General features: G+C 44.4%; 1 protein-coding gene across 1 annotated transcript in view; it reads left to right on the top strand.

The window, feature by feature from the left end:
- Window positions 1-26,757, top strand: part of vipr1b (vasoactive intestinal peptide receptor 1b) — a gene marked incomplete at both ends in the record, with an annotated part of 75,748 nt that overhangs the window by 5,828 nt on the left and 43,163 nt on the right. Inside the window, 2 exons of the mRNA XM_079754569.1 lie at window positions 4,772-4,862; window positions 12,457-12,567. Coding sequence (XP_079610695.1) covers window positions 4,772-4,862; window positions 12,457-12,567 — 202 coding nt within the window. The remainder of the gene's footprint in view (window positions 1-4,771; window positions 4,863-12,456; window positions 12,568-26,757) is intronic.

The raw sequence follows: 26,757 nt of genomic DNA, 5'->3' as shown, positions 1-26,757 counted from the left end.
TTACCTTAAACCCGGTTTGTGAGATTAGGCTGCAGTCGACTATATCTTCGTATTGGCCAAAATTTTACGCATAGAGTTTATTGGGTCCTAATCAATGCTATTGATCGTGTGTCTAATTGTTTGCATTATTCTCGCAATATTCTTTGTAGAACTGCACTAATATGGATGGAACGGGGGACAGGTGTTTTCTCAAGTAACACTGTTTAATACTGGTTAATACTGTTTAATACGCGCTGTAGCAATGACCGTTTCACGTTCACTTAAAGAAACAACAGCAGTCTGCTTATGAAGCAGAGCATCCCTTGTGTTTATCTGGTGTATGAGCATGCAGATCACATATCTTTCCCCAGGATACTAACGCATGTCCCACCTAATGGAAAGCCGATAACAATAAGTCAATATAGATTGATAGTCATCAAGCGTTTAACAGCGGGGATGTGATGTAATGGTTGGATCATACACGTTTCATTTGTAAACAGCCAGGCAGCCATAAATGGCAGTGATTGTAAGTCTTTAAATGATTGATTTCATAATCATTATGGAGTAAAGGTTTCATTGAAAGATTTTAACGTAACTTCAACCAACCTATTTTTGAGGAAATCATAGTGTTGAAATTAGGTTAAGTTATTTTGAACATGTAGGGAATGTGAAACTACTTCCTGTTTGGCCCCAGGATGCTTGAGGCTGATGTCTCATCCTTAGACTGAACATCGCTTGCTGATTCAGGACACATCGCTGTTGACATAGTTTGAGTGGCCGTCACTATTGTCCCCATGGCGTTGGAAATCATTTAAACATTGACCACCCTGGTCGATGTTTAAATGCCTGCATCCAGTTTTATTGCAACATGCCTTCCTTTGTTTGATTTGTGTCTGGTCCGTCTGTTTAACGTGAAGGATTGTACAGACAATGTCAAAGATGATGCATTAGTGACTGTAGGGTTCGCTGGAGAGTTGTGCAGCTGACATTAAAGAACAACATAATAGGGCAATCAGAGTGTGACATTGAGAGTACACCAATCAGAGACCAAGACTAACAGTTTGATGGATTACTTACACAACCCATTCACCCCCTCATTGGGCCAGGTGGCGTTGCCCTTGTGTTTAATTCCCTGGCCCATTTTGTCCATTTTGCTGCTGTAATGTCCCTTGCTGTAAAGCACTTTGGCCCAACACGAGTTGGGGAAGTAGAATGTGGGCTGGAATAATTAGCAGACTTCACGTCATCACGTCATGAGCGCTCTCAGCTGCCTCTGAATATGCTCCGGATCACAAATGATAACGTCAAAAGCGAGAGGGCTGAAACTAAACTCCCACATTCTTACTGCTCGAAGGCTTTAATGGTATGGGTATTAATCAGAGGAGATTTCAGCCCTCCTACGTGTACAGCATGTCTCCAACCACATATCAACCTCTAAACCAGGTGGTGAAATTAGCTTCTTGAAAACAAGCAAATTGAAATGTTTAATTTTCTACCTTCCACCTGGAGAGGGATTAACAGAGCAGCTCTAGTCTGTAGATTGACAGACAGAGCAGCTCTAGTCTTTAGAGGGATAAACAAAGCAGTTCTAGTCTGTAGATTGACAGACAGAGCAGCTCTAGTCTTTAGAGGGATAAACAGAGCAGCTCTAGTCTGTAGATTGATAAACAGAGCAGCTCTAGTCTGTAGATTGACAGACAGAGCAGCTCTAGTCTTTAGAGGGATAAACAGAGCAGCTCTAGTCTGTAGATTGACAGACAGAGCAGCTCTAGTCTTTAGAGGGATAAACAGAGCAGCTCTAGTCTGTAGATTGATAAACAGAGCAGCTCTAGTCTGTAGATTGATAAAGACAGCAGCTCTAGTCTGTAGATTGATAGACAGAGAAGCTCTAGTCTGGTCGCACTGCTCTCATCAGTTCCTAAGATGTAATGCGCCAGTTATCTTGTACTTAGCAATAGAGGGTGTAAACAACTGCAGTGTGAAACAGGGTTAACTGTGTTCTAGAGATAGGCTCTGACCAGTACAAGGAGGCTGCCTGATGGGAGCTGGAAAAAACGACTGGATGTCTGCATAGGGCCATCCTGTCACCTGGATGTATTGCCCAGTCCGCCCCCTGCAGTGGAGTTGTGTCTGTGGAGGAGGTTAGATGAGCATGTTGTCAGTGTCGGCTTGGATGACAGTTTAAATGGTCCTGGGCAGCTGGCTAGTGTCTGATTCATGCTCCCCAGACCTCCATCAGGGAATCACTTTAATTTCAGCAATCTCTTTAAATCAAAATCTTCCACTCAAATCTGTTACTCCATGCCTCTGTCACAGACATAGGACTCACACGGGCTGCACACGTGCACACACAAGCAGACACACACACCCACACACACACACAAACCCTTACACATGCATGCACGTGCAGACACACACACACACACTCTGTGTGCGTGTGTGTGCAGACCACAGATACACACTACACCCTAAATACACACAGACACACACACTCATACCACACACTCATACAAGCACACTTATACACATATGTACAAATCTAGTACCTTCAAGTATGCACATCAAAAAACACATATGCAAAGACACCCACAAACACGCAGACAGAATACATACACACGTCACACCCACACTGATGCACATACACCGTCACGCATTCCGCTGTGTTCAGTTGTTCTCCGGCAGAGGGGCTAATTCCTCCATTGTTTATGCAGCGTTGGAGCGCTACTCGTTGATCCTGCTCTGTTGCCATTGGGTGGCTCTCTGGAGAGAGATACCATCAGTGATGTTCTGCCATCTCGTCTGATGTTCACTTCATTCTGCCTAAGCCTCCTGTGGAACTTTGTTTTGCTACTGCAGATTACTTACCGAAAGTGGGTTTAAGACATTCTGTGGATTTGATCCTTCCAGTATAAAAAGAGTGGTTTAATGCTCCGCCCCCAGAGTGCTGTGTTTACCACCCACCTTCTGCACAGTACACAGTACTCATACAGTAAAGTGGCTGCCAATGCTGATTATAAGTCGTCCTTTGAGGTAACGTTTTTGTGAAAACAGGCCACTCTAACCCAATTTTTTTTTTTTTATGTTGAAGTTGCAAACAAATATAACATATATTAATGTAGAAAAACCTCTCAACCAAAACAAAGTGTAGGTTCTTGTGAGCATCAGTTTTCCCCATGTTCCTATTATCAGATTATGCACCCACACCCCCATGATGCTCTCTGTGACCGGTAGTCAAAACGGCCCATCATCGTATCACACTGATGCTTTCGGGAAGCTTGCTTCAGTTGACTGTGGGGGAGGAGCCTTGGCCTCCTGACCTCCACCCCTTCCTCCTTCACCTGGACTCTCCACCCCTTCCTCCTTCACCTGGACTCTCCACCCCTTCCTCCTTCACCTGGACTCTCCACCCCTTCCTCCTTCACCTGGACTCTCCAACCCTTCCTCCTTCACCTGGACTCTCCGCCCCTTCCTCCTTCACCTGGACTCTCCACCCCTTCCTCCTTCACCTGGACTCTCCACCCCTTCCTCCTTCACCTGGACTCTCCACCCCCCACACATCCAGGCTGTCTCCTTTCTAAGGGATTCAGTGCATCGTTTTGGATGATCATGTCTATTTAAAGTATATTGTACTTTACTTTAGTTTATCATTTTAGATTGATGTTGATTCATCCTTATTTAATTGTGGATCTCACCTCCTGCACACGGTTGCTGCTGTAATAGCAAGATTTCCCTCAAGGGATTAATTAAGTATTATCTCAGCTAATTTGGTTTCTGTTGATAGGATGGTTGACTATTCCCTGAATAACAGGCACCTAGCTGTAATTGTTTTCTGGCTTGTTAATTAGATACTGCTGATTGGCTTGATGGTCCTCCAGCAGTGGCTGATAAGAGCCCACTACCAGGAGATACAGAGAGCTAATGTGATGCAAGACAGCAGCTGCTTATCGCTCTTCATAGATGGTCTATGTATTGAGCAGTAACGTGTAACCAATGAAATACGCTGAACCTAAGCCTGCTGCTGTCATTGAATACCAAAAGGGTTTCTGCTGCTACCCCAAACCTCACTAGTGTATGAAAGGTCATGTCCCTTCGGATCAACCCTGGACTGGGGTGTCACTGTATCACAACCGATACAGGGCTTGTTATGTATCGGTTATACAGAACCCTGCGTGTCCCAAAAAATCACACGTAGAGCATGAACACTTTTACTATTGTACAAGGATAAGGGCTGGACGATTAATCAAAATCAAATTTTGATCGGGATTTCGATTTTAGCATCAAAAGAACCCAAAACTAATATAATCAAGTTTTCTATTTATTATTTTAGATTTGAACATTTTCTTTTGGACCATTTTGTGTATTTTTTCGAGGCCACATTTCAAAGTTCTCAGTTACAAAGGTTTTTTTTGGGAGAGTCATGCTAAATTAATACATCATGTTTTCAAACTCAAAAATAATCGTTTGAATAGTCGTGATTATGGTTTTTTTTCATAATCGAGCAGCCCTAACAAGGATGTCACCATTCAACGTACACAAATCACTCTCATGGTCTCAGTGTGTGTGTGTGTGTGTGTGTGTGTGTGTGTGTGTGTGTGTGTGTGTGTGTGTGTGTGTGTGTGTGTGTGTGTGTTTGCATGCGTACATGTCCTGCTGTAAGACTTGTCATCTTCATGATAGGGTTTAGTTCCTAACCAGGGTCTGGTGGTTTCTATGGATCCTCGTCACACATAATGCTGCCTGGTTTTAAACATGAGTGTGTGTTCAGGAACAACCTATGCTGTCTGTGTTGAAGGTGGTGTCGGTGCAGAAGTGTGAGGTGGAGACGGAGATCGAGCAGGAGAAGGAACGCTGTCACAACAGCACCTCTGGAAACAGCACCTCAGGTCAGCCCCAGCACCCACTGGGTGTGTAGGAACTATGTGCACCTAAATGATTCGGAATGACTAGACTTGCAATTAATTAAGGAACTGATTAATTAAGGCTAATTATAACCAAATGATAACCAATTGCCAATTTGTTATTATACATTACGAGTATGACTTGCAATGTAACCAATAACTCATGTTGAGTGAGGTGGTTTTTATGTTCTTTTCCCCTGGTTAAACACTAACCACTAGACTGAACCCTGCTCCTTGGTTAAACACCAACCACTAGACTGAACCCTGCCCCCTGGTTAAACACTAACCACTAGACTGAACCCTGTTCCCTGGTTAATACTAACCACTAGACTGAACCCTGTTCCCTGGTTAAACACCAACCACTAGACTGAACCCTGTTCCCTGGTTAAACACCAACCACTAGACTGATCCCTGTTCCCTGGTTAAACACTAACCACTAGACTGAACCCTGTTCCCTGGTTAAACACTAACCACTAGACTGAACCCTGCCCCCTGGTTAAACACTAACCACTAGACTGAACCCTGTTCCCTGGTTAAACACTAACCACTAGACTGAACCCTGTTCCCTGGTTAAACACTAACCACTAGACTGAACCCTGTTCCCTGGTTAAACACTAACCACTAGACTGAACCCTGTTCCCTGGTTAAACACTAACCACTAGACTGAACCCTGCCTCCTGGTTAAACACCAACCACTGGACTGAACCCTGCCCCCTGGTTAAACACTAACCACTAGACTGAACCCTGCCCCCTGGTTAAACACCAACCGCTAAACTGAACCCTGCCCCCTGGTTAAACACCAACCGCTGGACTGAACCCTTTCCCCTGGTTAAACACTAACCACTAGACTGAACTCTGCCCCCTGGTTAAACACTAACCACTAGACTGAACCCTGTTCCCTGGTTAAACACTAACCGCTAGACTGAACCCTGTTCCCTGGTTAAATACCAACCATTTGACTGAACCCTGTTCCCTGGTTAAACACTAACCACTAGACTGAACCCTGCCCCCTGGTTAAACACTAACCACTAGACTGAACCCTGTTCCCTGGTTAAACACTAACCACTAGACTGAACCCTGTTCCCTGGTTAAACACTAACCACTAGACTGAACCCTGTTCCCTGGTTAAACACTAACCACTAGACTGAACCCTGTTCCCTGGTTAAACACTAACCACTAGACTGAACCCTGCCTCCTGGTTAAACACCAACCACTGGACTGAACCCTGCCCCCTGGTTAAACACTAACCACTAGACTGAACCCTGCCCCCTGGTTAAACACCAACCGCTAAACTGAACCCTGCCCCCTGGTTAAACACCAACCGCTGGACTGAACCCTTTCCCCTGGTTAAACACTAACCACTAGACTGAACTCTGCCCCCTGGTTAAACACTAACCACTAGACTGAACCCTGTTCCCTGGTTAAACACTAACCGCTAGACTGAACCCTGTTCCCTGGTTAAATACCAACCATTTGACTGAACCCTGTTCCCTGGTTAAACACTAACCACTAGACTGAACCCTGCCCCCTGGTTAAACACTAACCACTAGACTGAACCCTGTTTCCTGGTTAAACACTAACCACTAGACTGAACCCTGCCCCCTGGTTAAACACTAACCACTAGACTGAACCCTGCTCCCTGGTTAAACACTAACCACTAGACTGAACCCTGTTCCCTGGTTAAACACTAACCACTAGACTGAACCCTGTTCCCTGGTTAAACACTAACCACTAGACTGAACCCTGCCCCCTGGTTAAACACTAACCACTAGACTGAACTCTGCCCCCTGGTTAAACACTAACCACTAGACTGAACCCTGCCCCCTGGTTAAACACTTACCACTAGACTGATCCCTGTTCCCTGGTTAAACACTAACCACTAGACTGAACCCTGCCCCCTGGTTAAACACTAACCACTAGACTGAACCCTGCCCCCTGGTTAAACACTTACCACTAGACTGAACCCTGCTCCCTGGTTAAACACTAACCACTAGACTGAACCCTGTTCCCTGGTTAAACACTAACCACTAGACTGAACCCTGCCCCCTGGTTAAACACTAACCACTAGACTGAACCCTGCCCCCTGGTTAAACACTAACCACTAGACTGAACCCTGTTCCCTGGTTAATACTAACCACTAGACTGAACCCTGTTCCCTGGTTAAACACCAACCACTAGACTGAACCCTGTTCCCTGGTTAAACACCAACCACTAGACTGAACCCTGTTCCCTGGTTAAACACCAACCACTAGACTGAACCCTGTTCCCTGGTTAAACACCAACCACTTGTCTGTACTCTGCCCTCCCCTGGTTAAATCTGCCGTTTCACTTGTTTGAAGTTCCTCCACAGAGCTACATCAGAACAAAACAAGGAGTGCGGGTCTAATGAATGTAATGGAAAATAAATCCTTTCCATGAAGCATGTTTAATAAACAGGTGATCTCCATGATCTCCATTACCTTCTCTTTGGGCACACCAATGCCAAGGGAAACAATGGGAAATAATGGTGTCATTACAAAGTTTTGTGAAATATCCTGTTGCACATCTATCTGACTAGAATTGGTCTGTAACCTTGCACATCTAATTATAATAATCCTTGTGTGAACATTTCATGAATACAAAAAGAGGTGCATTTTCTTTTTATGTGAAGTTGTCATGACAGAGACATCCTCTTCTAATGCCATCCTGGTTAATGTGAAGTTGTCTTTATAAAGATATAAAGTCATCCCAAACAAATTGAATGTCAACTTGTCATGACCAAGACAACTTCTGGCAATGTCACTTTGATTAATGGAAAACCGAATGACAATTTGGTTAATGCAATCCAACTCCAAATGGGGTGCCTCTGTTACGTTTTGTCTGTGCACACAGACGCTGAACACGCCTCAGGTCAGTTTGTTAACACAGCTTCTAACTGCTGCGTTCATATAATGATGTATATATGTATGCATATTTTCATGTCTGTTTATGATCCCAACTCTCAGCTAATGATGAATTAGGTTAATAGTTATGTACATATTCAATAATCATTCAATATTAGAGATATTATTAACTTCAGGGTTATACTCAACCATATTCAAGTAATGCAATCCAAAATATTACAATCATAATTTAGATATACATAATTGTCACTTGCATATAATGCAAAAAATGACTCTAAATGTTAGATGACAAAGTAATTTATTTTCGTTGGTGCATGTGCGTGCGTGCATGTGTATGAAGGGCCGCCTTACACACACTATTATAATCTCGCATATACACCAGTATACTCATACACACACACTATTATACTCCTTTTACATGTAGGTATGAGAGTGTATAGTCATGTATGTGAGAGTGAATAGTAATGTATGTGAAAGTATAGTAGTGTATATGAGAGAGTATAGTAGTGTATGTGAGAGAGAATAGTAGTGTATGTGAGAGAGAATAGTAGTGTATGTGAAAGTATAGTAGTGTATATGAGAGAGTATAGTAGTGCATGTGAGAGAGAATAGTTGTTAATGCAAGAGAATATAGTAGTGTGTGTGAGAGAGTTTGACTGAAACGGAAGTGAGTTTGGCTGAGAGAAGAGGCGGTAGCTTCTGGCGCTCAAAATACTGCACTCATTCATGTAATTTCACTCTTGAATCTCCAGCGATGTTGTTATGCTGCGTTCGCACCAAAAAATTATTTGGTCGCTTGTTCGCATGGCCACCTGAGTTTGAGAGACGCTTTCTCTTGTGACCGCCAATTCATTCTAAACCATGGCCGGTGTTATGGTGTGTTCCCGAATCCTCGAACGCCAGACTTCCGATTCGAAAGTCGAAGATCTCCCAGCTTTCTTGCCCCATTTCTCGAAGGCATGCCCCCTTTTTGTCTTCATCTTCCGAAAATCTGAGAGTAGACCGAGAGCAGTGATGACGCTCTCAACAAAATGGCTGCGCCCGTGAAGAGATTTTTCTTTTGTATTTGTACCACGTAGGTCATTTTAATGCCGATTTTAAATGCTCTTACACACTTGATTTTGACATTGCTAATTTATTCCGGTCACCAATTTATACATTGCATGGTCTTGCTGTGCGTGCAATACAATGTTAAGTTGTGTTGTTTGCTCTCAGGCTTGTTTGCTAAAGAGGCTAATGTAGCTAACAATAAACAACTACTAGACAATTTCATGCCACAATCACAAAGACGAACAGGAACGCCAAGAATGCACCGAGACCGGAAGTGACGTCAAACGTGCAACTCGGAAGGCTGGCGTCCGAGGATTCAGGAACACACCATTATACCGAATTCTGCGACCCACCCACACACACACAGTGCAGGGCAATACATTTGACGTTTCAGATTCTTCAGTTCAATTCATTTTACATTGCTGCATTTTTAGCAATGCTTTGCGCTTTTCAATCAGCGTTCACTTTATTTGTTTCCAACCATTTACTTTTTCTTAAATGGTGTGCATGTTTACATTGTTTACTCCATTCAGACTTTTGAACTTTTGTTCAAATCCCTTCACTTGAATTAAGCCATTTAACGTTTCTTTATGTCTTAATCTATGTGGCTTTATTAAAAAATATTTTCAACCTCATTTTGTATTACAGCACTCACCGCATTTTCTGCAGGAAATGCAATTTCTAGTTACAATTGAACCACGACATGGAGGAGAAAGGGCGTTGTTGATGTTTGCTGACTCCCGTAGCTCCTCCGGCGGGGACCGGGAGCTCAGCTCTGGGGGCCGGCGGGACCTCCTGTACCTCCTCGCCGGAGGAACTCCGGGAGTCCGCAAACATCAACAATCTCTTTCTCCTCCATGTCGTGATTCTATCTGGACTTCAGATTGATGTGGAAGGACCAGAGACGTCCGAGAATCCGACGCAGTCGTTAAGACTCATGATATCATCTGGAGGCGCACATTTTTTGGCCATTATATTATATATTATATTATAAAGATATAATATAAGCTCCCCCCCCCGGAGCTCCCTGAGTGTTCTAGATTAGAATATTTTATAGAACGGATGATATTATGAATCCTAAACGACTGCGTCGGTTTTTCTGACGTTTCTGGTACCAATGATTTGGTCGCTTGTTCGCATTGCTGCCTGAGTTTGAGAGAGACTTCCTCTTGTGAATCTCGTTAAGATTCATGATATCATCCCGAGGCGCACACAGATTTTGGCCTTTATATTATATATATTATTCTACAGATAGATATAGAGTCCAGGACCCCCCCCCCCTCCCCCCGGAGCTCCCTAAGCGTTCTAGATTAGAATATTTCATAGAACGCATCATATTATGTATCCTAAACGACTGCGTCGGTTTTACTGACGTATTTAGCGACTTTATGCTGAAAAGCCCCCCTCAAAGTGCCACCCCCCCCCCCCCCCCCCCCCCCCCCCCCCCCCCCCCCCCCCCACACACACACACACACACACACACACACGCACACACACACACACACACACTGTGCTCCTCCACCTACTAGTCCTTGTACATACCTTTAGGAACATGCTGATACAGAATGTTGGGTATTAAAATGTCAGTAAGAATCCATATGAAACATTAATGAAATATGAATGAAGAGGGCAACAATTTGCAAATAGTATTATAACAAATCACTTTGTTTGAGATGTTTGGGTTATGAAAATCATAAAAAATAATTCAGAAATCACAGAGAAAATACATATTTGTATGGTTATATCTGTTTAGCAGAACCTCTGACATGCAATCAAAGTAGTTGTCAGGAATCCACAGATGACTACCATTCATTTAAGACCTATCTTGTGCTTGTGCTCATAGGGGTTCTTATTTGATAACAATATGGATTGTAGGTGAACAGGTATTTTTTTCTCTATATCTTCAAAAATACACTAGAAAAATGGAAATACTTTTACATTTACATGTGTCAAAATTTCATTTATCATTCCTTATTGATCTACTTTGACATAGACATATGGGGCTAGGGCTCAGTTGTATTTCTAAGGTCACAACTATCCTATAATACCCATATTACCAAAATGTTTGTAAATGCCAGGAAGAGAAGAACAACATTCATGCATCTGTCACTCTGTTACTGTACTAGACACAGTTATTGTGTCTGTTATTTGCTGATCTACAGAGTCTTCGCTTTCCAAAGAGCCCATGCACTTCATTATGAGTATGTGAGAACAGTGCAATACAATAGAGAAGTCAAGTCAAGTAAGGTTTATTTATATAGCACATTTAACACAATTTTAAATAGACCCAAAGTTCACAAAATAAAAGAAAAAAATATATAGAAGATAATAAAATACAAATAAATGAATAAAAGTGAAAATAAGTGAATGAATAGAATAGTGTCATAGAAAAAGATTTTAAAAAATCATCCAATGAATAACAACGATAAGAATTGATGTCAAAAAGAATAATGATGGTCTCAATGTGATTATTGACTGGGTGAAAATACTAATACTAATACTAGGCTGATGACACTGGTGATACAGTTGATAAAATAAAGATGAAACAAAGACAATGTGGGGCGGGGTGGGGTAGGTAGGGGGTGAATGAATAATGCTGATGAAGGAAATAAATAAAATAAACAACCAAATGGAAATTAATGAATGTTAAAGGCCAGGGAAAAAAGGTAGGTCTTTAAATTAGACTTAAAACTACTGATAGTGGAGGAGGATTTTATATGTATAGGGAGGTTATTCCAGAGGCGGGGGGCATCAAAGAAAGCCCTATCAGCTTTTGTTTTTAGGCAAGAGTTTGGGACAGATAGCCTAGTAGTTGCTGAGAGGAAGATCTAAGAGGCCTAGAATAACAGTAAGGACTTAGTAGGTCGCTTAAATAATGGGGTGCCAACACATTAAGGGCTTTAAAAACAAAAAGAAAAAAAATGAATATCCGAATTTCTGTTGAATATCTGTCGAATATCCAACAACAAACTAACTTCACCACGGTTGATTTGGTCGCTTGTTTGCGTGGCTTGCTGAGTTTGAGAGAGGCTTCCTCTTGTGACCGCCATTTCATTCTCAACAATGGCCAGTCTCTACGTGTTGTGGAAGTACAAGAGACGTTTCACAACACGTAGAGACTGGCTATGGTTGAGAATGAATTGGCGGTCACAATAGGAAGCCTCTCTCAAACTCAGGAGACCACGCAAACAAGCGACCAAATATATTTTTGGTGCGAACGCAGCATAACAGATCTGCTGGAAATTCCAGATTAAAATGACAGCGCAGTATTTTCAGCGCCAGAAGCTACCGCCTCTTCTGTCAGCCAATCAGGAACTGAGGAATCAAACTCACTTCCGTTTCATTCAAACTCACTTCCGTTTCAACTCTCTTACACACACCACTATACTCTCTCACATATACTACTATAGTCTCTTGCATTAACAACTATACTCTCTCACATACACTACTATTCTCTCTCACATACACTACTATACACCCATACATACATACATACATGTAAAAGGAGTATAATAGTGTGTGTGTATGAGTATACTGGTGTATATGCGAGATTGAAGTATGAATTCTGTCCCAGGCGGCCCCTCCTATGTGTGCGTGTGCGTGAGAGTGAGTTATGCTGCGTTAACAGTACCATCTTCTCTTGGCAGGGTGCCAGGGGATGTGGGATGTGGTCGCTTGCTGGCCCCCCTCCCTGGTGGGAGAGGTGGTCACCATTACATGTCCACATTACTTCAGTTACTTCAGCGACCAGCATAAAGGTAAATATTTATCTTGCTCAAAACACAACCCATGTTCTGTCCTATGTTTCATATGAAATGTTTACTGAGCTGCTTGGTTATTGGTTGAGTAACGTTGCACATGCCATACAACGCTATTCTAGCACAAAAACACTACACAGGCACACAAGCTTTTAGAAAATGATGTCTTTATGTTTTAATTATTGGTATTTATCGTGTTTCAATAAGATATTCCCAGTTTGGGTTTAATTGTATAATAACTTAACCAATGGGTCTATGTCTGCACAGACAAAACTTCTCACTATATATTTGTGTATTACTTCCTGGATAAATTCCCAGGCGTTTACCTCCCTTCAGGTGGACTGTATTGATTCAGTATTACACACACGCAGCACCACTGAGACACAGTGTTTAGGGAAAGGTTATCCCCTCTGTTCGTGGTGGGTGAATGCCAGCGCTCTGACGGTGCTCTGCATGTTGCATTGTGTTGTGAGGTGAAGGAATGTCATCGGGAGGCAGAAGAAGCTGGTTGTCAGGTGAACTTTATTACTGGAGCCATGACCAAACAGGTTTCATGCTTCCTACTAATAACTCTTGTTGTATCTTAGCATTTCCCTACTTTGAGCTCAGCGTTAAAATGTCTTCTGAACTCAACACTCGCCTAATTTCTAGTAAAACTGGCCTTATTTGAATTTCAACTAAATTACGTGGAATGAGTTACTTGCGCAAGTCAATACATTTTACATCATGGTTAGTACCTGTGCGAGATGTAACATTATTTTATAATGCAACTGGATTTCGTTCTTGCTAATTACAACACAGAAAAATCAATCTTCATTGGTAACAGTAGTGGAAGTTATGTTATTAAAGAGGCTTTTATTTGACTGCACTAAAAGGGAGTCAAGAGAGAGCAAACCCACAGTGAAACAAAGGGTTTTCAAAGAAGCCCTTGTATGAAGGTGAATGAGCTAAATATTTCCAATTGTCTGCTTGCATCACCACTTTGCCATGTCCTGGACTCACCCCTACCTCGCATGTGAATCTCCTATTCCGCAATTTAACACCACCAGATAGTGAAGTGTCTGGGCCGTGTTGTCGTGGTTATTAGGAGTCATTTCCTAATTGGGCACCACAGTCAAAAGGCCCCATAGAGAGGCTCTGGGCTGGGAGACGACTTGGCCATCCTTCCCTGTGGCCATTCTACAAAATATCCAGTGATCCCAGTTGTTTACACAAATACTATTTAGTATGTATTGTTTATCAAATTACTTGAGATACAGGAGATCTGCAGAGGAGGAGGTGGAGACAGTCCGTGAATCAGACACCATAACCAGTACACTAACCTGTACTCAATCCCCATAAGAAATCCCCTTTGGTGTGTATGTTTTACCACTAGTGCATTTGTAGACATTTACGATGGTATTCAGGGCTATGCGTATTCCCCATGTCTGGCTGGCTGGGGGTTGACTGACAGAGCTTTTTAACAGAGGAGAGAATCTTCTGGACCGTGCATTCCAACGACTTTACATTCCCCGAGGTTCACCTTTAAGGCATTGGAGGCTGCAGGTGAAAACTATTTTCCAAATCTCGTAGTGTGGGCATCATGATCGATAAGCTTCGGTAGAACCCTGCAACAGTCGCCTCCATAAGGCTCCCCTGGGCCTCATGGGGTTAGGGTGTGTAGCAACCAATAACATAATAACGCCCAATAATGAAATATCTGCCAATAACGTAATAATTTATGTAATATATAGTGCTGTCAAGCGATTCAAATATGTAATCTCGATTAATCGCATTAATGTCATAGTTTACTCGCGGTTAATCGCACATTGTTTTCTATTCTAAATATCCCTTGATTTCATGCTGATTGCCTTTTAGTGAGATCGGAGAGTGTTGAGAAGGACAGTAAGAAGAGAGACCCGCAGTTAATTCAACCCGGTCCACTTGACATCGGGTAGGTGCATGACAGTGGTAGTCCTACCGTAAAACTTCAATAGCCCAGGCTTTTATTTGTTTCAATCACTGAACTTTCGAACAAAACTCTTACTCAGCAAAGATGGGAAATACTATAACATTTATTATTTAAGCCAGTATGAATATTCCTACCGTACGTAGGCCTATACACATTACCAGGCTATCGAATAATGGCTACACACACACACACACACACACACACACACACACACACACGCGGTGGCGGAGTGGTAATCGGGAGAGTCGGGAGAATTCCCGGTGGGCCGTTAACGTTTCGGGGCTGTCGGGCTGATTACTGCGGGATAACAATATTGCGTTTATAAAAGTTCCTTGCAGCGCCATCCGGCAGCCTGAGCTGTGTGCCCGCAACCTCTCAATAGACGCAACACTCACAAACTGTTAACATCGCAACCAAGTCGATTTTGTCTAGAGGGGAGTAACTGAGCGGCCCCTCCCGAAGTGGAACTGCGATTGGTCAGAAAGACGTAACAGCTAATGACAACATTGAACTCTCTTGCAGGCTCGAACAGAGTGACGCACAAACACACAAACACTTTTAAGGAGTTTTTCACCCGCTCCGTATCCTTGCTTGCCCCAACAAGTTTGTGTGGCGTGCTTGTTGTTTTCTTTCCGGTGTAGATCCGGTAGGGTGTTGTCATTTTTTATAACGTGAATAGTTGCTGCTAGACAGCAGGTGAAAAAACGACAACGTTTGCCAAGCCAAAAGAGCGTTAAATGCGCGATAAAAAATTTACGCCGTTAAAATTGTTTTGCGTTAACACCGTTAATAACGCGTTAAACTGACAGCACTAGTAATATAGCCAATAACGTAATAACTTGCTAATAATGTAATAAAGTTGTTGAGCCAATAACGTATTAACTTTTTGCCAATAATTACGTTATTGGCCTTGTATTAAAAAAATCTTTTGAAAATGTGATAACTGAGCCAATAATGTAATAACTGAGGTATCACTTTATTTTATTTTCAATTTCTGAAGAGAAACTGTCATACTTAGCCTTAATATTGCACCTTGCAAAATGCTTAAATATCTGACCTTACAGATAGCCACCCTCATACCCCCCTCCACTGGATGCCTGAAAGGAGCGAAGAGTCGATTTATATGTAACTCTTAGGGTTCCGTAATAGTACTCCGTGTATCCAACTCCGTGACCACGCAGATGCTTCGACGGAGTTGTGAGCCTTTCGAAGTTCCGCGTTGCAGTTTTTAGTATGTTATTGCATTTCACCGCTGGAACGCTAGGGGCTGCAGGAATGAGACGTTAGCTGACCATTGGCCGTTATTACATTATTGGTCGCTACAGGGTGTAAGCCTAGTTAGGCTCCCCTGGGCCTCATGGGGTTAGGGTGTAAGCCTTGTTAGGCTCCCCTTTAAATATTTAAACCCCTCTGAAAGAGTGGGTTATCAGGCCAGCACTGTAATACTATCCTTACATATACATGTATTTTATTCGTTTGAATAGTGTTTCTTCACATTGATGAACCTGGATGCATACAGCTACCAATGTGTTTTTCACAACTCTTTTTTCGTATCCTGGCGCTGTACATTCAACTGAGGAAGCGCACTCCATACTGATGGTCAATGTTTTGACAGTAAATGGGCTCCCGTCCTAATAAATGCCGTCTTGACTTGAATTTCCCAAGCGTCCTCTTTATAACTTTGGAGTCAATCAAGTCTCTCCCGAACACTCATTGGGGTGGACAAAGGTTCAGGGTTGAATTCAGAGAGCCGTCCTCAGGGGTGGATTGTTACTGCAGCCATATCTACCACACTAAAGAGAAGATTGTAAATCAGTGATAACACCAACAGCAACGTGGGGTCATTAACTGCGTCAGATGCAAGACACAATGCAGAGAACGCCACTGGAATTAATATCAGCCCTAATGTTCTCACTGCCACTTTCTTTCAACTGCTCCTGCGTCAAGATAATGCCCTCCCTTTTCTCTGACTCATCTCTCCTCCATATAGATTAGATATCCCCTTACTGAGGGTCGTTGGTGGGTTCCCATCTCTCTTCATGGTGCCACTGGGATGACTTATTTTAGATTTATACCTGTTTGTCTTCCCTTCAATCCACCCCTCTCCTCCCCTCCTCCCCTTCACTCTTCCTCCTCTCCTCCCCTCCTCAACTCCCTTCCTACCCTCCTCCTCTCCTCTCCTCCTCCTTAACTCCCCTCCTCTCCTCCTCCTCCTCTCTTCCTCCCCTCCTCTCCTCCCTTCCACAACTCTCCCCCTCCTCAACTACCCTCCTCTTCTCCTCTCCTTCTCTTTGACTCCTCCCCTCCTCTCCTCCCCTCCTTCCCTCCTCTCCTCCTCCTCAACTCCCCTCCTCTCCTCCTACCCTCCCTCCCCTCCTTCTCCCCTCCTTCCCTCCTTTCCTCCTCAACTCCCCTCATCTCCTTCTCCCCTCCTCTCCTCACTCACAATGAACAAATTGAAATGATCATTGTTATTCTGTTTCTTTGGTTCTAAATGAGAGTTGGAGAACGTTACAAGCTGTTACGAGTGTCAGAAACTTTTAGCGGTACATCATCATGGGCATGTATTTATAGTTCTGTGTTATCGATCCACATCCACAAAGTGTTTATTATGCAGGGCGGTCTCCTCCATAGCTCCTGTCTCCTGGGAGGATTCATTACCAGGAGCGGTGGAGAGGCTCTGGCCATTAAGATGAAGGAGTTTTGAGTCTTTCCTTTGACAGCCTGTCTTGGCCCTGGGCTGAGACGTTCCAACCCCTTTCTCTTTAGAGGCAGCAGTCTGAGTGGCTGCATCAGAAGGTTAGGGAGGTGACATGGAGACTGTGGCTGCCTTGTTTTTGTGTTGCTTTGGAGCGTGGCGTGTTTTGTATCGTGTCATGGCCTCTCTCAGTTCCCTGATCTAACGTCCATTTCCCTTTGTACGCTATCCACTGGCCCCTGGCTGGGCTGTCAGATGGAGGAGGTACTGGAAACCCATCAGCTGCCCCAGTCTGGGGGGTCAGGTTAAGGTGGCCTGGTGCTGCTCTGGCTGCTTCAGTCTGGGGGGTCAGGTTAAGGTGGCCTGGTGCTGCTCTGGCTGCTTCAGTCTGGGGGGTCAGTTTAAGGTGGCCTGGTGCTGCTCTGGCTGCTTCAGTCTGGGGGGTCAGGTTAAGGTGGCCTGGTGCTGCTCTGGCTGCTTCAGTCTGGGGGGTCAGGTTAAGGTGGCCTGGTGCTGATCTGGCTGCCCCAGTCTGGGGCTAACCGTTCTCTCACAGACCGCTGGCCTCACGGACCACCCAGAACCTACTACACATCATATAAACAACATGTACAAACTATAAAACGTTTTTACACATTCTAAAGAAGTGTACTCCCGCCTTCTTCAATGAACCAAGAAAGCCGGCTCCTTGACTAAGGGGGATTTGACCCCCTCGGTTTTACACAGGCAAGACAGTGAAATTGCATGGCGTTCCAAGCTGCGACTGTTCCGGCTTGGCAGTGTAAAAATGCCACTCACATCCAATACACAACATGTACACACTATAGACATTCTGATAATATACACAACATGTACACATCATAGACACTCACATTATATACACACTATACCAGGGCCAGAGTGGGACTCACTTTGGGGGGAGCGGGTGGGTGTGCTTTTTCTATTCACGAGCCACTGAACACTGAAACCCTGTACTGGACTCATCTGTCGTACCTCCGAACCAACAATAACGATTGACACACAATTGAAAAATCAACTAAAGAACCCATTCTAGTTTCGAAAAAATACCTTAAAATCACAAGGGGACTCTGAGGCCTACATATGAAAGCATATCCTTTCCAATATTTCTCCATATGTTGCAATCATAAAAAAAATCCTGTAATTTCCTGCGATATTACATCTTGCTCCAAGAAACCCCATCCTTCCTTTGTTGCTCTTATTTCATTGTGCAGTGTGCACACCTCTCTGCTAACTCCTAGCCCTGTCTCAACAGCATGCCTGGGCTGACTCAGTTCTGTGGCTGCAAAAATAAAAACATTCTGTGGCTACATACATGCTACCACAATGCAACATTTTTACTGATAAATCATACTGATACTGATGGTGACCTAGCTACTTTTTCTAAAATCTGCCCATTTTCATCTTCTTCATTGCTTACTCACATTTATTTGTTATAGCACGATGGCCAAGCTGGCCAGCTAGTAATAAAAAAGTAATTGGGAGAATGCTCCCTGCTCCTCCTAGCATTTCACCTCCAGTGTCTTTACTCAATGCTCAATGCTCGGAAACATGTCACTTCATGTGAATACTGTTCCAGGATAACCTGCACACTCTCTATGAGCCTTCGCACATATAGGTTTGGTTGCGACATTAACAGTTTGTGAGAGCTTGCGTGTGTATGTATGTGGGAGGCAGTGAGTGAGAGGTTGTGAGCGCACAGCTAAGGCTGGCCGGACGGCGCAGCAAGGAACTTTATAAAGGCAATATCGTAATCCTGCAGTAATCAGCCTGGCAGCCCTGGAACGTTAAAGGTCCCATGGCATGCTACTTTATGGATGCTTTAATATAGATATTAGTGGGCCCCTAACACAGTATTTGAAGTCATTCCCAAAATTCAGTCGTGGTGCAGATTTATGTAGCTTTAATGGACATGAGGAGGAGAGAGGCGGGTCAAGGAGGAGGGTGGGGGTGTGGCCCTGAGCAGCTTGCAGCCACGGTACCATAAGCTCTGTTTACAGTGGATGTATCGCAATGGCGAGGCTTATACAGCCTTTGGCTGTGTTCTGTAAATATTCTGAAACCCTCCGGGTGCTCCAGCGGGAGTCCTGGAGCTCTATATCTAAATAATATCATGTTATACATAGATATCTATATCAAATAATATATATTATCACGGCCAAAAGCTGTGTGCGCCTCCAAACGATAGTATGAATTTCAAACGACACTGCGAGGGGTTCTCCAATGTCTATGGTATTCCACTTCCACATCAATCTGAAGTAGACTGAACTGCGACATGGAGGAGGAAGGGATTGTTGACCGCGATTGGCTCCCACCGGAACCCCGCTGCCCTCTGCCGAGGGACCACAGCCTCAGCAGTGGGCAGCGGGCAGCACGTAGGCACCACCGCCTCACCAGCGGGCAGCACCGAGGCACCACCGCCCGAGACGCCTCTCTGTTTAGATTAAAGGAGCACGATCAGCTGATATTTACAGGTGATCAGCTGGTTAATCATTTTCGACCCGGTCCTATCCAGAAACGCCGCTCCAAGTACAGTTTGAACTGTCGTCTTTCGGGTTTTTTACCATCACTGAAGAACATTAGTACAGCGCTCGCCTCCGGCGTTGGAGCAACGAATATGTTTGAGCCAACATGTCGAATTGTTTCTTGAGATAAATTAGTACATTGTACAGAGAGATCATCATTTTCATTTCACCTGCCATTTTTTTGATGAGCGTCTCGCTCTCGAGCGTTAGCTTGTGGCAGTGTCATGGCAACCGAACGTCATCGTTTCTGAAAGCCTCTGTCTACCCTGTCCACACTACAACGCGAACCCAGCGTTTTCACATTTATCCACCTCAGCGATCATTTTCGAAAAGCATCGTTTTCAGTGTCGGAATTCTCAGTTTTAGTGTGGACAGAAGGGCTAAACAGATAAATATTTATGAGTTTGTAGATTTACCCGGGTTAGTGTGGACGGGGCCTCAGTTGGAAGCATATCGGGGCCTTGAATGGGCAGTTCAACCATTTAACACATTAAGGCCAAGTGAAAACTTCTCAGAAAAATTCAAATTCTTTGACATATAGCAACTTTATTTTTTTTACAGTAACGCAAATAATTACTTTCCCTGGTAACTAGTTACTTTTATTATAGAGTAATTCAGTTACTAACTCAGTTACTTTTTGGAACAAGTAGTGAGTAACTATAACTAATTACTTTTTTAAAGTAACGTTCCCAACACTGCTGCCGAGTGACCTTCGCCTCGGCAGCGAGCAGTGGGCAGCGGGGCTCCAGCGGGAGACAATCGCGGGCAACAATCCCTTTCTCCTCCATGTCGCGATTCAAGTACTTCAGGGAGTCAGAGCCAAAGTTCCTTTCCCCCAATTCCTTCTCAACCATGGCTGAGAGAACTCCCACTATAGTCCTGTTGTGGAAATACCAGAGACGTCAGAGAACCAACATGTTATGCGCCATAACACCAACAGCAGAATGGTTATCCAAATAAGAAGTGTTGCACACACTGTAGTGTGCAAAGTGTACAACACTTTGTTACAGTGTGTGCAATCTCACACACACACACACACACGTGGCGCTTGCACGTCGTAACTCATTGTCTCATTGGCGGGCCAAATTCTCTGGACGGGCAAGGCAGAGAAAGGGGAGGTAACTTGGCCCCTTATGACGACATATGGGGCCACATTCAAAATCAGTGCGCCTGAGATCTATTTTTTTTAAAGGCGAGCAGGATACCTAGTGCTTGTTTTACACCAAATGCAAGTTTTAGCCACTGGGGGACCATAGGCAGGCTAGGGGAACTCATATTAATGTTAGAAAACCTCATAAAGTGAGCTTTTCATGCCATGGAACTTTTAACGGCCCAAAGGAAATTCTCCAAAATTTCCAGATTACCACTCCGCCACTGCAATATCCGCACTCACATTATACGCACATGTACACACTATCTTCTCCAGGTCAACCTTCAGCTCCCAGTCTTGTGCTATTGAGAGCAGGCCGGAGGAGGAGGTCCTGGAAGTTGCTTTTGGCCTCTGACCAGCTCTGATGAAATTGATGGTTTTCTTCGCTGGCTGGATATGGTTGCAGTGGTTGATTCCGCTGCAGAGTGAATATGTAGCTCCCTCCCACAGGGATTTCGAGTAGGAGCTGAGAATATGCTCATGGGTCCCTGGATCAAGAACTTGATGCAATTGGGCTCCTTTATCCAAAGCTCGGCCCATGACACCTTTCGCTCCACCGCCTGCTCCCATCTTGTCCAGGCTCCCTGCTGCCTGATTGTAAATATTCGGCTGGCTCGCTCCTCCTAGACTGACGCTCGCACCTCCTCCTGGATCATGGGCCTCCTGTCCTTCCTCTACGCCTTTTCAAAGCGTGGTTTTGTGCTACTACCAAGGCCAGCCCTCCCGCGTGTCACCGTGCCCACCAGTGCGCTGTGTCTCAGCCAAAACACTGCGACCTCGACGGCCTCTGCTGCCGTCCACTTTCGACCTGTTCTGACTTGGATGCCGGCCTTGGAGACCATTGGGTCGCTCGACTCTTGGTATTGCAGGACCTCCCTTTTACAGGTCACCATGAATTCTTCCTTCAGGCTGCTGAAGGGCAGCTTCAGCATGTTGTTCTTCCCATTCAGGGCAATGTTGCTCAAGGTTCGGTGAAGACCCAACCACTTCTGTAGGAATTTGCTGACCCTCCTCTTGAAGCGCTCGACGGTGGAGATCTTGACTTCGTAGACCAAGAGGGGCCAGAAGATCCATGTGAGGATGCCACGCTAGTATATACAGGCTTTGAACTTCCCTGGAAGGCCTGACTTGTCCACAGCCGCCACCCACGCTTCCAGTGGTCGCTCGGATGGATTCTGTGTCCCTCAGACTGCAGTCGAAAACCTTCCCCAGGCTCTTCACTGGTTTCTCGCTGATCGATGGTATCTGAGTGGCGCCAACAGTCAAGTGGTACTTGTCAACGTTCTTGCCCTTCTTTAGCAACAGGGATCTGGATTTCACTAGTTTGAAGCTCATGCGAGCCCAATTGATCTGTTCCTCCAGACCTTTCAGGATCCACCTTTTCCCCGGGACAGATGTGGTTGTCACAGTCAGGTCATCCATGAAGGCCCTGATGGGAGGTTGTCGGACACCAGACTTGGTGAGGGGTCTTCTGCACTCAACCTCAGCAGAAATCACCAGCATGATTATTGTGAGCGCGAAGAGTATCACTGAAATTGTAATCACTGAGAAATTGAGATCCACTCCGATGTTGCAGTCCCGGAGAAGACCCTCAAACTGTAGCTGTTGTAGTAGTCCAGTGTGAGGCCTCTGATCTTGCCTGGGAAGTGGTGCCGGTTCAGAGCCACCTCCACCAGCTTGTGGGGTATGGAGCCATAGGCGTTTGTGAAGTCCAACCACAGCACCACCAGGTCCCCCTTGTTCTCCCGGGCTTCCCGGATCAGCTGGGTGACCAGGCCTGTGTGCGACTGATCAATGTTCTCTGATCGATGTTCTCCCGCACACCTCCACTGATGAGCAATCTTGCCCCTCCGCCAAATCCCCTTCAGGATCCTCCAGTGCCTGTGGAGTAGCCTCGGGCAATACTTACCCCTTGTAGGGTACCTCACTCAGTCCTGGGGCTGAGCTCGCCTTTGCCTTTTTGAACACCTCCTGGATCTCTATCAAGGTGGACTCCTTTCCCTGGAAGTCCAGGGTTGGTGCAGATGGATTATTCAAGAACTTGCATTGGCCCAGATCTTGTTCCCTGGTTGCGTCACTGAAGGTGTCTCTGAGGTAGCTGTCGATCTCAGATTTGGGGGAGGTGAGCTACCCACTGCGCTTCTGCCCCAGCAGCTGTTTAGTAAACCCGAACGGGTTAGCTAGAAAGGGGGTCCGCTTCTTGGCCCTCTCCTTCCTCCGCCTCCGATGCCACTCGGCTCTCGTCAGGTAGTAAGCTTCTTGCGGAGCATGCGGCGCAGCGCTGAGAGAGCATCCCTCTCCTCCTCACTCGCTTCGTTGTACTGTCGCCTCTGGCTCTTCAGCTCCTTCCTGAGATGGAAGATCTTGGTCACTCTGTTGCTCATGGTATATGGGGCCTTTGCTGCTTTATTTTCTTCCAACCTGAATCTTTCTGCTGCTAGAGAGACAATGATGGTGGTCATTGTTTGGAGGCGTCTGTCAGCTTCCCTCTTGGCTGTTGCTTCCATGATGGAATCAACGTCTTCGTCAAACTGGAGCAACTCCTTCTCCTTGCTAGCTTGGGGCCACTTAACCCGACGATGTTCTGATATTCTGCGTTGGGCTGAGGCTTGTGTCACCTGGAGGTCCCGAGCACTGAGGGTTGACTCCGGGCCTGGCTCCTCATGCGTCTAACCAGGAGTAGCTCCTGTGCGCTGTGACACTTGCACCGTCTGCACGCATTTCATTTTGGCCTGGTGGATCTTCAGGCCACGTGGGTTCTTGCAGACTTTGCCACAAAAACATTCCGTAATCGTCGTTGTATTTCCGTTGCCATTTGTCGTCATTCTTAGATCTGTCCGGCTTGGGTGCTCATCCTCCCCCCCTCTCGGGCACCCCTGGAGGTATCTTTCATTGAGTTGATTTGTAGATTTATGTGGGTTCTCCCTCTCAGACTTTTTCTGGGAACTTGAGTTGCTTTCTCACATTATATACACATCATATACACAACATGTACACACTATAGACACTCACAGTATCTGTATTTCATTTTCATAAGCGCAGGGTATTCGCTGTGTAGCTGTGTCCAAAAGTCCAACAACGATCGCCCTCTAAATCCTTCTCATCCAGTTGTCTTTCAAAACCACAGTCATTATACGCACATCTTTAAAAACCCACTCATTATACACACACAACATCTGTACAAACCAACTCATTATACACACAACATCTGTACAAATACACTCATTATATACTCACATAACATCAACACATCTATGCACATGACCTCTACACACGTACACATCCTAATAATAATAATGCATTTTATTTATGGGCGCCTTTCTTGAGACTCAAGGTCACCTTACAAAATCAAAGCAAAAAAACCAAAAACAAAACAACAACATAATAAAACATTGTACAAGAGAAAAGAGTGGGGTCATTCTAGTCCAAGAATGCAACTGACTTAAAGGGAGTAGGCTTGTCTGAATAGATAAGTTTTCAGGTGAGATTTGAAAGTGATAATGGAACTGGAGTGTTGGATGTCATGAGGCAGAGAGTTCCAGAGGTGGGGGGCTGAGCAACTGCATGCTCTTGACCCCATGGTAACCAGGCGAGCAGGTGGGAGGATGAGCTGGATGGAGGAAGAGGATCTAAGAGAACGGATGGGTGTCTTGATATGGAGGAGCTCGGTAAGATACTGAGGGGCAAGATTAATGATGGCCTTGAATGTGAGGAGAAGGATCTTGTAGATGATGCGATATTTGATGGGGAGCCAATGGAGTTGCTGCAGGACAGGTGTTATGTGACTGATGGAGGGAGTTTTAGTAATGATACGGGCTGCAACCTTTTGTACCAGTTGTAATTTATGCATGGACTTAGCAGGTAAACCAAAGAGGAGAGAGTTACAGTAGTCCAAAAGCGATGCGACCAGGATGTGAACTGGTCGCATGAGAGCTGGGTGCAGGCGAGAGATGTTACATAGATGGAAGTATGCTGACCGAGTGACATAATTGATATGGGACTGAAATAATAGGGTGCTATCCAGGATGACCTAGACTCTTGACCTGGGGAGAGGGGGACACTGATGAATTGTCAATGGAGAGGGAAAATGTATTTTTTTAAGAGTGGGTGGATTTGGTGCCAGTAAGGAGGATTTCAGTTTTATAACAGTGGAGCTTGAGAAAGTCAAGAGGGAGGAGATAGATAATGAGCATGATGGGTCCAAGGACAGAACCTTGGGGTACACCAGAGGAGAGGGGGCAGAATGGGATCTAAATGTTTTGAGTTGGACAAACTGAGTACGGCCAGAGAGATAAGATTTAAACCAGTCCATGGTTGAATCAGATATTCCAAGGGAGGCAAATCGGTCAATGAGGATGGTGTGGGAAATGTGGTCAAAAGACGCACTTTGGTCCAGGAGGATCAGAATGGTGAGTAGTCCAGAGTCAGTCCTGCAGCCATGAGGAGATCATTGGTTATTTTAACAAGAGCTTTTTCAGTGCTATGAAGTGTGCGCCATAACTCAATAGACACTAAACATTGATACGGTCACTTTACACTAAACATTGATTTGTGGTGATGTGCATATGTATGTTTAGTTTATTTCGTTTTGTTTTTTCTGGAAAGTCAACCGGAGATTACTGTTTAATAAATTTGTCAGTATCAAGTCAAACACACTGTGTGTGCTTTCAAGGAAATGTGTGTCGGACATCTTTGCCTCTAACCTGTGGTGGAACAAGAAGTGTGAGCAAAGGGTTTGCCACTACAGTGATACGCTCATTGTACACTAAACATTGATACGCTCATTTGACGCTAAACATTGATATGCTCACTAGTCACAAAAAAATTATACACTCATTAGACACTAAATATTCATACGCTCACTAGACACTAAACATTGATACGCTCACTAGACACTAAACATTGATACGCTCACTAGACACTAAACATTGATACGCTCACTAGACACTAAACATTGATACGCTCACTAGACACTCAACATTGATACGCTCACTGGGCACTCAACATTGATACACTCACTAGACTGGAGGGGGCGGTATGTGGCTCAGGACAACCTGGTCTCACAGGAATCTGTGAAATGACCACGGACGCTTAACTCAAAATCCGTGGAATCCTCACGGAAACACGCCAATTTCAGTGATATGGCCACGGATTTTGCTCCAATGCAAGTTAATGACACTCACATTCCGTGGCACACACACAGATCCCTGTATCAACCACCAAGTCAACAAGGTCTCACAGGGATCCGTGAAATGACCATAGCATATATGAATGAAAGTTATATTGACGTATTGCACTATATCCCTGTTCTCGCCCATGCACCCATCATGAATTTAATAGACCATTTTCGTTGCTTCGAGGAGCCCTGGTGGTCTCCGTATATAATAAATAAATAAACATCTATATGTAACGAAATAAATAAATATCTATAAATATGTATGTGTATTTATATATAAATATATCTATACACATACATATTTATGCATAGGCCTATATATTTATTTATTTTGTTGCTTCGAGGAGGGCTGGTGCTCTCTGTATATAAATAAATAAATAAATAAAAATAAATAGGTATGTAGCCTTTATACCTATTTATATATTTATTTATTATATACGGAGACCACCAAACCTCCTCGAAGCAACGAAAGTGGTCTATTAAATTCAAGAAGGGCCTGCGAGAATAGGGATGCCATACTGTCAATATGAATTTCATTCATTTCCGAGAGGATGGTCAATGGTCAGATACAGATCTCGTTATGACAATAATTTTGTACTGGTCTGGATAGATCTGAGCAGCAATCCAACTATCCAGCTCAGCTAAACTAATTGATAATGAATAACTCCAAGA

The sequence above is a fragment of the Pollachius pollachius genome (assembly GCF_949987615.1).
Source record: "Pollachius pollachius genome assembly, chromosome: 17".
Taxonomy (NCBI): Eukaryota; Metazoa; Chordata; class Actinopteri; order Gadiformes; family Gadidae; genus Pollachius; species Pollachius pollachius.
This window is presented reverse-complemented; position numbering and strand designations above follow the sequence as displayed.